Source organism: Chinchilla lanigera, unplaced genomic scaffold (assembly GCF_000276665.1).
Source record: "Chinchilla lanigera isolate Chin_1 unplaced genomic scaffold, ChiLan1.0 scaffold00031, whole genome shotgun sequence".
NCBI classification, from domain to species: Eukaryota; Metazoa; Chordata; class Mammalia; order Rodentia; family Chinchillidae; genus Chinchilla; species Chinchilla lanigera.
Window position 1 is genome coordinate 22,813,334 of NW_004955432.1, and position 12,171 is coordinate 22,825,504.

General features: G+C 43.3%; 1 protein-coding gene across 8 annotated transcripts in view; it reads left to right on the plus strand.

The window, feature by feature from the left end:
• Positions 1 to 12,171, plus strand: part of St7 (suppression of tumorigenicity 7) — a 271,419-nt gene that overhangs the window by 147,589 nt on the left and 111,659 nt on the right. For all 8 annotated transcript variants that reach the window (XM_013515988.1, XM_013515985.1, XM_005388126.2 and 5 more), the window contains exon 2: positions 1,138 to 1,220. In XM_013515988.1, coding sequence (XP_013371442.1) covers positions 1,143 to 1,220 — 78 coding nt within the window. In that variant the 5' untranslated portion in view covers positions 1,138 to 1,142. The remainder of the gene's footprint in view (positions 1 to 1,137; positions 1,221 to 12,171) is intronic.

Genomic DNA, 12,171 nt, shown 5'->3' on the forward strand with positions numbered 1-12,171 from the left:
ACTTTTATTCTAAAAGTAGACCAGGTGTGATTCCCTTCTACAAAGACTTATGAATGTCTTTGCAAAATACCCACTGAAGCTATTGTTGGGAATAGATTATTTTGATTATTAACTGGTTACTAATATTAACAGATTGAATTATTTTGAAAATAATAAGAGTTTTGTGCAGTATCTAACTAAAAGTGACAACTTAAAATACATTTATAAAATATGATGAGTGAACAACCCAATTAACTGTACAGTTGATGTGATCAGGAAATTGATCAGGAAGGTACCTGAGAGTGAATATTTATTTTTAGTAGTTTATTTATTTTTCTAGGACTGGAGACTGATTTGAACTCAGTGCCTTCACACTGAGCTACATCTCCGGTCCTTCTTTAATTTGTATTCTGAGACAAGATCTCAATGAATCACTAAGTTGCTCAGGCTGAGCTTGAATTTGTGATCCTCTTGTCTCAGCTTCGCAGAGGGCTGGAATTACAGGTATGCGCCACAGTGCCTGTCATTTAGTGTTTTGTTTTTTTATTCAGTCATTATTTTGATAAGTATTCTACCTTAAGGAAACATGAGAATTTTTGCCAGTTTCCTTTTGTAGGGGTAACCATAGTATAATAATATTTGGTAGCTGTATAATATATCTAATGTAATTGTTTTCCACTTGTTCTAAGGTTGAAATTAGGCTTATTGGCTCATTACAGTCTTACAAAACACATGTAGGAGGACTTACCCTTTTTGACGGGTAGTTTCTTAAATTTATATGATGCATAATTAATGAACAACCCTATTAACTATAAAGCTGATATAATCAGAGTGGCAGGAATTGATCAGAAAGGTACCTGACAGTGAACATTGATTAAACTATTCAGGGGTTGTGTGTCCATGAAAAGCAATAGTTGTGGGAGTTAGAAGCTGCAAAGCTGCCCTTTTTCCCTATGCACACCGTATCTTCTTCTAGTGTATGTAATGACATCTAGTTTTTTGAGCTTGTATGATAATGGTTAATCATTTTAATGGGACTTTTACATGGTTCTAAAAACTCTTGTCAGAAACAAATGATTTCATCAGAAAGAAAAATCAAAGGATTAGCTTTACTTACACACTCACACGTTCTTTGTTCTCTTTTTTTGTGTCTTTCAGTGAGCATGTTTTTGAACACATTAACACCGAAGTTCTACGTGGCCCTGACAGGCACTTCCTCGCTAATATCAGGGCTTATTTTGGTAAGTGGTGGAATCCTTCCCATTTAAAAATGTACTTTACTAACGTGTGTTAACTGTATGTACAAGAAAAAGTCTGGAAGAATACACACCAACTTGCAGTTCTTTGTCTAGTACACAGCGCATGTGGGTACGGATAGCCTTGTGCCTCTCACAGCCCGGGGTGGATACCTGCAAGGGATTTGGAGAAGAATGTTTATGTAATCATATATGACTTTTGCTGACAGGGCAAGACAGATACAAGTAAGACAGAAAACAAGGGAAGACACAGTTCTATGTCAAATTCTACTGTTTAAGAGACTATAAAATAAACGTGACTCTGTTCAACTAAAAATATTTTTCATCTCCCTCATCAAAATGGATTATTGGACATAATCGAGATCAGTAGAAATATAGCTCAGTTTTTTCAGTGTATTGAAATTCAGTGTGGCAAATCTAAGGATTTCTCCTTCATTTTATTTTCTCTCAAAATTGACATTTACTTCTTGTTTCCCTAAAAGAATTCCAAGTAGGTAGAAAGTAATGTGATTAGCATCCACATGGCTCCTTTACTTTATGCGGTAATAGCTGAAGGTGTATACAGTCATATCTAAAGTGCTTCATTTCAGTAACCTCAAATGGGACCATTTAAACTCAGGAGGTCACTCTAACATAATTAAATGACTTACAAGAAAGAGGATTAAAAAGAATTTTTTCCTGTCTGTATAATCCTGTAGTTACTCCTTAAAAAACAGGCATAAGAAAGGTACTACAGAGTCGACGTTAAGGAAAATGGGTGATCAGAAGGGAAAAGTTTCAGGAAGAGTGTCACCAGCACGTGGAGTGCAGAGCATCAGTGACCCAGACGAATGGGGGTTTCAGAGGCGCAAGCTTGTGCGGAGCCAGAGTGGGAAAGGCGGGGAAAGGCGTGTGGGCAGGGCCGAAACCTGCGGGTGGGCGGGGTGGCGGAGTGGAGAGCACCCTTCTGTGCCGAGAGCACGTCCAGGTCATCTTGGGCTGTTGTATCACGTGGGCTGTTGAGCTCAAAGCGTGAGATGTTTAAAGTTGACGTTACTGAGCCAGAAATACGACAGGTATCAGCAGAAGCCACAAAAAGAGGGTTACATCAGTAGAAATTCAAGTAGAAAATTTAATTCGGCGAGGGGAACTATATTAAAATGGGTTCAGATAAGGTACGTCTTGGTAGTTTGTACCACGTTGCCGCTAAACTGCCCATCAATAGTGTGTCTTTGAAGTCCTCTCTGTTTTGTAGGGACATAGAAAAAAATAACATTATAGAGTTGTTTATAAAGCAAGAAAATTAATTTTAATTGATTATATTTAAGGAGTATATTTTATTTTAAGATTATGTTCCTCCTGCCCTTTAATATTCACATCTTTTTCTGAAATGATGGTGACAGTGTATGGTAGTATTATTTTACTTTAATTACTAGGCAGAGAAGCTTTAGCAGCATCAGATTGGTCTTCAGATTTGTTAGTGGAAGAAGGGAGTTGAAAAGATTTCAATAGACTGTAAAATCCTAGAGTTTGGGAACTATTAGCTTAGGAAATAAACAACGCCAACAATTTACTTCTGTTGAACTGGTTGGGGAATGACATACACTGTGCAGAAGGGAAAAAACTGCCCAGCAGAGAAGTTTGATCTAGAATAATGAATGAAAAAGGGGAAACTTTAGATAATCTCTTAAACTCTCCAAAGTAGGGGACCCAAGGTAGAGGACAATGACCCGAGAGAGGGTTTGGTGGACTGAAGGAGGCATAAACTGCTTGGCCAGAAAAGCACAGAAAAGGGGCTGGGGATTTAGCTCAGTGGCAAAAGCGCCTGCCTGGCAAGCGCAAGGTCGTGAGTTCGGTTCCCGGTACCGGAGAAAAGCCAAAAAAAAAAAAAAAAGAAAAGCACAGAAAAAAATTGGGATAAATATGGTATGGGAATGAGTTGTTCCAAAGTTTTCTAATTTTCCTCATTAAATAGCAGATTTTCACTAAGAAGCCATACACTTCCTATTTAGAACTGTATTAATGAATCAAGAATTATACCGTATCCTGAGGAGGACAAGGAGTAGGCGGATAATGCAAAGAGAAAATAATAGAAAGAGGTCAGTTTTGATGAGATGGGTGATAGAAGAGAATACCTGGGGGGGAATCTGGGTGGTTTGACTTTCTAGGACCCTACGTTCAGTCCAAACCCTTTATTTTTCAGTAGGGAATTTGAGACTTCCAAAGGAAAGAAAAGAAAGTGTTCTGGCTAAACTCTTGGGGTTAGTTTTGGGAAAGGGAAGCCTAGAACCTGCACTTTCAGGTTCCTACCTTAATATTCCAAATGAACAGAGGAAACAGCAAACTTGGAAAATGCTTTCACACGCTTGGTAAATTCTTCATAAGTATCTTCTGAAAACAAGGCGATATTTTCACCTCTGTATTTTCAGGGTGGAGGAGATGTAGTATAAGCCTCCAAATAATGGTTATAATTTATATTTAAATAATATTTTAGCATTTTCTTTCTAAAATATCTTGGAAATTTTTTTTATTAAACAGAAGAAGGTGAATTTTTGTGTACAACTTTCTACTCTGATGCAGAAGGACAGGTGTTCGTGCTTTCTCCCTTTCAGAGTATATTTATTTAAGAACCTATATTTATTTAAGAACCTCGCTTAGATGGTGTTTACTGTGTGCCAGGCACTGATCTAAAGCACTTTTTATGTGAACTCATTCGCTTTTTGTACCAGTGCAGAGGCCTGATTGTTAGTGTTTGGCTAGAGGTTCCAGTCCCCAGTTGATCAGCTCAGAGGTACAGTGGCAGAGTGGAAGGACCTGGGCAAAGGCAAGCTGCTCGCCTTATGGCCTCCCGAAGCAGAGAGGATGGAGGACCTTGGACGGGAGGAGACTCATCAGTGTCAGGCCGCTCTCGTCCACCTCTTCCGACCAGGACGCGTGGCCTGACGTCACATGTAGCTGTAATGCCCCGTAATCCTGTCACCTTTCAGAAGCCCTGCTTTTGAGTCCGTGAAGCGTTAGGCGGCTCGTCCAGCCATGAACTTTAGCAGTGGGAAAGTTAGTGAGCTGCCCTAGGTTACACAGGCAGCCTGTACCTTTATCATTTATTCCACTGCCTTTCTGGTTAAGTTCTCAGCTGGTTTTCCAGCCTGCTGAACAAATGGCAGGTTTGGATTTTACCCTGGCTGTCTGTGGTGTGGACTTAGAGAGTATAAAGTAATTACGGCAGTGTAGATTATTTCCTTTCACTCTGGTAAGACAGCCTGGTGGTCATTTTCCTTTCTAACTCAAGAATGGTGAAGTCCCCTGGCATAAAGCGATTTCCCTAGACCATGGTGCCTTTGCAGACCTGGGCTGGTAAGGCAGCTGCTGAAACTGGATGAGCACTCCTAGGCTGCCTTGTGGTCCATTTGCCTTGCGGCATTCTCCAGAAGCAGAGGAAATACTCCTGACAGATGGGAAATTCAAGGAGTAGAGAAAAATCTTCCATGTAGGAAGATTTTGAAAGGTTGTGAGAGGCTGAGGCAGGGGTATCATAAGTTCAAGCCCAGCCTGGGAAACTTAGTGACTTAGGGAATCACTGTATCAAAATTTTTAAAAAGGGCTGGGGGATGTAGCTCATTGTGCAGTCCCTGCATTCAGTCTTCATTACTGGAAAAAAAAAAAATGGTGGCCTATACTAAAGGCAGAGTAACTACAATGTGAATAAAGAGCTTTTGACAGCTTTAAGCTTCTGCTTTAGAGATTGTTGACACTGCTTTGCCTGGTCTTAAATTGAACCCAGGGTGAGGTTTTTATGTGGCCACTATTGTCTAGTGGGTCCACTTCAGGGAGAGGCAGCACTGGGTAAGGGACCAGGAGTTCTGCAAAATAACTGAGAGTGTAGAATGCTTAGTGCTTTGTTTCCTGGCACCAAGGAGATAATTACCTAAATGCTGTCCCCTGAGCAATGTTCTGATGGCCTGTTATGAACATCCAAAGTACAAGGCTGCCCCTGGAGAAATTGGTTGGGGACCTCAGGATTCCTGTGTGGCAGACTGAAATTATGCCATTTGCTGCCGTGGAAGAAGAGCGGTAAAAACACCCCCCGACACACAAATCTACATTTTCTCTGTGAAGAAAAAGTCAACTGAAGAAACTTACATAGAAATTGAAGTCCACGTGGCAAATACTGCTCTCTTGTATACAAATGTGCTTAAAAATAAATAGGGGTGTATTTCGTTAGCTGTCACCAGTCATTCTGATCTCAGGAGCTGACACCAGCCGTGAGCTTGTTACATAGCACCTTTCTCACTCTTCCTTTTTGCTTCCTGTAACCATGTCCATCCAGGAGCTTTCTCATAAGCTTCTTGCTTAACTTGAAGCTGCTGTCCCTCTGCCTGCTTGGCACAAGCTTTTTCATCCTACTACAATCCAACATCAAGAACTGAGCCTGGCTTTCAGGTAGCATTTTATTTTATTTTGTTTTATTTATTTATTTATTTGGTACCGGGAATTGAACTCACGACTTCACGCTTGCCAGGCAGGCACTTGTGCCGAGCATTTTAATTGATACATGTATATATGGATTATTCAAATAACAGTGATTCTGGGAGTCAAGGTAAGAAAAGTTACCTTTTCCCCCAGTTGGGGAAACTTGGTTAGAAGGGCTTTTAGGGTGTGGGAAGTGGCACATAAGTGCTAGGCTGTGTTAGTTAAGATGTAACTGGTCTGTCTGTCCTGGAACCCAGAATGAGAGAGAGCCTCTGGGAGCCCCGTGCCAGGGGACCCTGCAGACAATGAGAAGGAGCGGAGGAGGCTCATTCGGCCTTAGCAGATGACAGCTTCTTAGGTTCACCATGAAAAGTGATGCTCTTCATCAGAAGACCAAGTTCCAGGCGAAGACAGGAGGCAGATGCGTGTCGTGGGTGAGCGTGAACGTGCGGGTGGAAGGATCAGTGAGCAGCCCAGGCAAAATGAGGAAGATAAATAAGCTGCTGGTGGGTTAGGGCCCCAAACTGCCTTTTGCCATTTTCATTTACGTTCAAACACAAACTGATAGGGTTGAAAGTCATGCGATTGTAGTGGGAGTTGGGGTGGGACATCAGAAACCGTCCAGTTCACCAGCAGAGACCTAAGGATGGAGCGTCCAGAAACAGCTAGCTTGGGTCTCCTTGCCGGTGCAGAGGGAGCGAAGCCTGGAAGATAACTTGCACTGCTCTGCCCCACGTCTCTCTCTGCATAAAGGTGTTGCCTGGGAAGGCAGGTAGTTGTAGCAGTTCTGTTTTCACTTTAAGGGAGCCACAGGCCAGGTAGCAGGGGCTGAAGGAGAGAGAGGAAAAAGGAAAGGAAGAAAAGAGAAAAGCGAAAGGCAGAGATGAAGATGGTAACAGCCTTCCAAGGAAGAGGCTGTTTTTTCCTCTCCATTTGCCCGTGGCTTGGTTTGGGCAGTTGGGGCAGTCTAGAACGTGGACCAGTACTGGCCACGGTTTATAGTTATATTTTACTTGTGCGATCATTTATTGTTCTTTTCTTTTCTAGAATAGAAGCATCGTAGGTCCAGTGATCATTCTTGTGTTTTTCTGTGCTTATATGCCTCGCACCTCTAATGTGATGATAAATACTTAAAGAATATTTGTTGACTGCACAGAAGATCCAGTGAGTGAATAAATTAATGACATCAGAATTATCTGGAGAGCTTGTTTAAAACGATGCTTTCTGAGCACCACCTCTGTCAGGATCTTCACAGAGGGAACCAGGTGACAGGTGCTGTCCCGGCATGAGTTGGCAGGGCTGGGACCAATGGCTCTGGCCAGCTTCGTCCAGTTATTAGGGCTTCTGTAACTTCACCCAAGGAGAGTGACCCTCGCCACCGAGCAACAGTAATTAATGCTGCCGTAGAAAATCCCATCCTGTAAACAAACAGGCGCTGAGGTGGGGGCGGATCCTTGGCGTTCTGTTATTGGCTTCTTTTCTTCGCTGTTTCCTTTCTGTCTTCCTTTTTGTTTGTTGTTGTGTTGTTTTGAAACAAGGTCTCGCTGTGTAATTCAGGTGGCCTTAAACTCACTGTGCAGCCCAGGTTGGCCTCAAACTCATGGAGATCCTCCTGCCTTCTTGTAAAGTGCTGGGATTCTAGATATTGCCACCAGCTGATCCTTGGCTCTCGACCTGGAAGACCGCCTTACCTTCCTGTCTTTTTTCTCAAAACCTTTGCAGCACATGGCCAGCATTGGGTGGGGGAAGCGCGAATACCAGCTGTTCACATAGGCCCTACAAACATTTAGGGGAACGGGGCTAAGGAGGGCTGACTATCACACAGGGAGCAGGAGACATGTGGTAGGTGTCAAGTATTCCTAAACAGAACATAAGAAGCTGAGAGTTGTTTTTTTTGTGTGTGTGTGTATGTTTTTTAAGTTATGTCTATTATGAGGAATTGAAAGCAACTTTGAAAAGATCAGTGGGCATAAAGGAAAGAAAATACTGGATATAATGCTTAAGAATTCAAAAGGCAACTAAAAAAGGTTACAGATACTACTACAACACATTCCAGTTGCCCTGTTCTTTCTCATAAGTTCACATGACCTTTTGCTGGGGAAACTGCCTCCAGGTGTATTTTTGAAGACTCGGAGCGGGTGTCGCTTTGTGGTCTTTTCATCTGGGAGCAGGCTGCTGGAAAGTTCCGTATTTCCTTTTCGATTTCTGCTGTCCTGTACCCATCCCCTTGTGACATCATCCTGTCCTTACACATCTTGGCTAATTTCAGGGTTTGGCGTCTTTGCATTTTCCATGGATTTAACAGAATTGATGTAGAATTACTAATTTTTGTGCATGGGAGTTTTGAGATATTTTGGGGTACAGTGTAGAATGTGGGGAAATCCCTCGCTCACAAAGAGAAGTGTTTCATATACAGAACGTACAAGTCAAAAGAAGGCTCCTCAGATAGGCAGGTCCTACTTTACAGTCTGAGAGGTGGATTCAAGGGCTTTGGATGTGTCATTTTGCCAGACTTGCGTTCCCTTTCTCTGGGTGAAGATAAATCTGCACCTTAGCCGCCGGCAGCGCAGGCTCTCTGCCTCCTCCTGTGCTTCTTGGTCACCTTGCTCTGGGGCGTAGCATCGGGGGTGGCCGCTGAGCGTTGGTAACGGGCTCTTGCTGCATGGCTCAGTTTTAAATATGATCTGTGCCCTGAAGGCAGCTTCTGACCTTTCCGCTGTGCAAAATATGGATCCAAACCATTCCTCAGCCTTGCTATCCTTGATTCCATTGGCACTTCCCTCCTTCCCAGAAGATAAACGTTACCTGTACCTCCTCAGAGATCAGTGTCACCCAGGTGTTTCCCTTTGTTTGCTGCCTTGCCTGAGACAGCTCAAATCACACCCCATTTTCTAAAATAAAATGTCTCCCTCTATTCTGTCCTTTTCTTTCTTCCTGTCTTAGAGCAAGAAATGGTTTGTCTTTCAAGGTAGGATAATGTAGGGTGAGTGTGCTTCCTGGGCCCTGGGCATTGTGCTCCCTGATCCTTTGTGTTCCTTTTCATCTTGTGTTTGATTTTTGTTTTTGTCTTTTTTTTTTTTGTTTTTTTTCCCCTGTACCGGGAATCGAACTCACGACCTTGCACTTGCCAGGCAGGCGCTGTGCCGCTGAGCTAAATCCCCAGCCCCTGTGTTCCTTTTCCTCTTCAGTTTCTCTCTTTTCACTGAATTCTTTCTCTTTCCTTCCCTGCTCCCCTTTGGTACTGGGCATCAAATTCAGGGGCTCTCTGCCACTGATCTGCATTATAATGCTGTTTAAAATTTTGAGGTAAGGTCTTGCTAAATTGCCCAGTCTGACCTTGAACTTGTAATCCTCCTGCCTCAGCCTTCCAAGTAGCTGGGATTAGAGGTGTTTGCCATATCCAGCTATTTTTTTAATCACAAGCAAAATAAACACAAAATGTTTATGCTTCTGCTGTTTATTTAGACAACATTCCATTATATCGACTGGGTCAACCTTACCATCCATTCGTTCAGCCTTCCAGCGTGCCCATCTAGTGTGTAGTCATCCCCCACCCCATCCAATGGTAACGAAGCGCTTATGCTGGCTTTATTGTGTCTGTGAGGACACCAAACCCTGGGGAAGTAAGAGAACCACCCAAGGTCACATAACCCAGCTTTCTAGTTTGAAGGGTTTTGCTTTTAAACTAGATGATAGGGTCACTGCTGACTTACTAAATGTTAAAATCCAACCATACCTTTTAGGTATCATCTTACTTGGATCTGTATAATTCTCACAGTGCATCTTGACTAACTGGGGGAAAAAGCACTAGAGGGATTAAGGTTTTAAAACTAAAAAAGTGTGTGTTGTGTGTGTGTATTTATACATTTTTTTCAGTTAGGGAATGAACCCAGAACCTTGCACATGGTAGGCAAATGTTCTATCTCTGGTCCAAATCCCACCCTGTTAATTTATACCCTGTATTTAAAGGCTTTGGTCATCTGGCAGATCAGAAACTGTTTTGTTCTGCTGTGTCAGACTCATGGAAGTACTAGCACGTCCATGAGGTAGCTATAAGTCTGAATTTGTTTGTGAGAGCTTTCCTGTTTATATTGTAGGTATACACCCGGGAAAGAATTCAAAGTGACACCAAATATGTGTGCTTTAAATAGCACCGTCTGCCTTTTTGGATCTATGCAGTTTTTAAAAAAACACCTCGACATGCTTACCCCAAACCTGACCTGTCTGGGGATAAGAGGAGGATTGTTGTACTGAAGTTTCGGGAATCAGGGTCTCTCCTTTCTTCCTTCGCAGTTGTTCACGCAGCGCATAGCAGGACGGCGGTCCTGTTTTGTGCTAGTGCTGTGCACAGCAGGGCCACACTACTGATGGGGTACGACAGTACCTGAGAAGACCCCACGCCCAAACAGCGGCGCAGAGAGCTCAGTCTCTGCGGAGGTCTGTCATTCCTGTATCAGAAGTACTGGGTAGACGGCCTGTCTTCTATTAAAGTGCAAAGGTTCCGTTAATGTGCGTCATTTGCCCCTTCAGATGAATTGCCTGGGCCCGTTTGCCAGACTGCTTCTGGACTGGTCTTACAGCTGAGAAAGCTCAGAGGACGCTGTCAGGGGACACCGGAAGGGAAAGGGTAGGCTGCATCTGTTTGTGTTTGTTCACACGCAGCAAGGCGGTGTGAAGAGAGGTCTGACAAGGTGATGGCAGCAAGCCGGGAGTGGCTACTTAGCTTCGTGACTTCGGTCAGGTCACTCTGTCTCGCTCTCCTCTGTAAATGGACTCTATGCATAGTCTTGTAAGGTTCCTTTTCGCGTTGACATTCTTGGATTCCACTAGAGGAGCTGAGAAATCTGAAGAATCTTAAGGTGTTTCTGTGTGGTGGGCGCAGGCACGGCAGGGGCAGCCTGTGGTGTGCGGCGTGGGCTTCAGTGGCAGGGACCGAGTTTAGTGACCCTAGAACACAGCCATGACCGGTTAGGAACCCTTCGTTCTGTTGGCAGAGTGAATGAACTAAAACCAGTAGCACAACCGAGAGCAGAACAAAGACGAGGGTGAGGAGGACTCTCTCCCACCAGCGACCGAGAGACACTGCCAGTTCTGTGGCTGGTGATCTGGATTCTCTGGAGTCCTCCTCTGTCAACAGTGGCAAACCCACGGAGCTCCTGAGGGCTTTGTGGAGTCGTGAGCATCCCTTGTCGCAGTGATTCACGTGGATTCCACTAAAGCGCACTAGTAGAGAAGGCGCATACATACAGTATGTATGTATATATGTATGTATATGTATGTATACATACATATACATAGACTGTGGGGGAGCAGAGAGGCTGCCTCGCGGTACGTGGCGTCTGCTGCCCTTGGGGCCGTGCACGTCACTGACATAATAAATAGAAGCTTTGCTGTTACTTTGAGAACCACCTGTGTCACACACTGGAAAAAGCATTTTACCTAGGGTTGGTGTGAGAACGGAGGGCCTTGAGGATAAATAATAAATACGATTTCCACTTTACCGTCAAAGGAACTGGTATCCAAATAGATCAAATAACTCACCTGGCGAGACTCTGTTCTGCACCTCTGGTTTATAAATTTACCATTCGTGAACTTTCTTCCTCTTCAAAGAAAAACTCTTATTCTAAATGTTACGGAAGTCTTGTCCCTTCATAACTGTCATACCACTGCTGTCCAGAGAAATTACGTGAACGTTCCGATGTGAAAATTTGTGTAGTCCTAGGAGTAACTTTCTGGAATTAAGTCAAAGTGTACTACCATAGGATTGGAAACATTTGATTTGATTGATACTTTTTTTTGGTATTCATAGATATTCTTTCTGTCTTTTTAGAAAGTTGTGGTAGAATAAAAGACACAAATAGCAGTTTTTATATTACAACTCAAAGTCCTTTTAAGAGTAATGAAGTGTTGCTTTTATGAAATAAGTACAGATAATGGAAATTAATTCTGCTATTCTATATTTTGTAAAAATGTAGTATAGCCATCCTGTAAGACTCTGGGATGTTTTTAATTTTTAAATTTCTTCTGTGGAATTATCTATGAGTGCTCAAGGAGCAGTGCTCAGTCAGAGAAGGAGATGAGGGGTTGTGGGCGAGAGTAACTGAGCAGGCGTGGGGAGGTGTTTCGGGTAGAGGCAGAGGGGTGTGGGCAGGCAGGGCTTGGGCCCTGGCATAGCTCAGCAGTAGGTCCTTCGCCTCATGCACGCGGGGCCCTGGGTTCAACCCCCCGCACCACAAATGCGAAGGAAGGGTTTCAGGAGGCTACTTTCCACTGCCCAGGAAGTCCTGACTGCAGTCCGAGCACATGAACATCGGTGTTCTTGCCTTTTATTAATGAAAATCTATTTTTTGGTCTTTTGGAGTTCACTGCGCATAGCAGTTGGTAAGCTTGTGAACCAAGAAACATTAATGGTATACCAAAGGCTTGGTATACCAGCAAGGAAGACATTGCTAAGTGTCAGCAAATAGGTGCAATAAATGACTTTTCT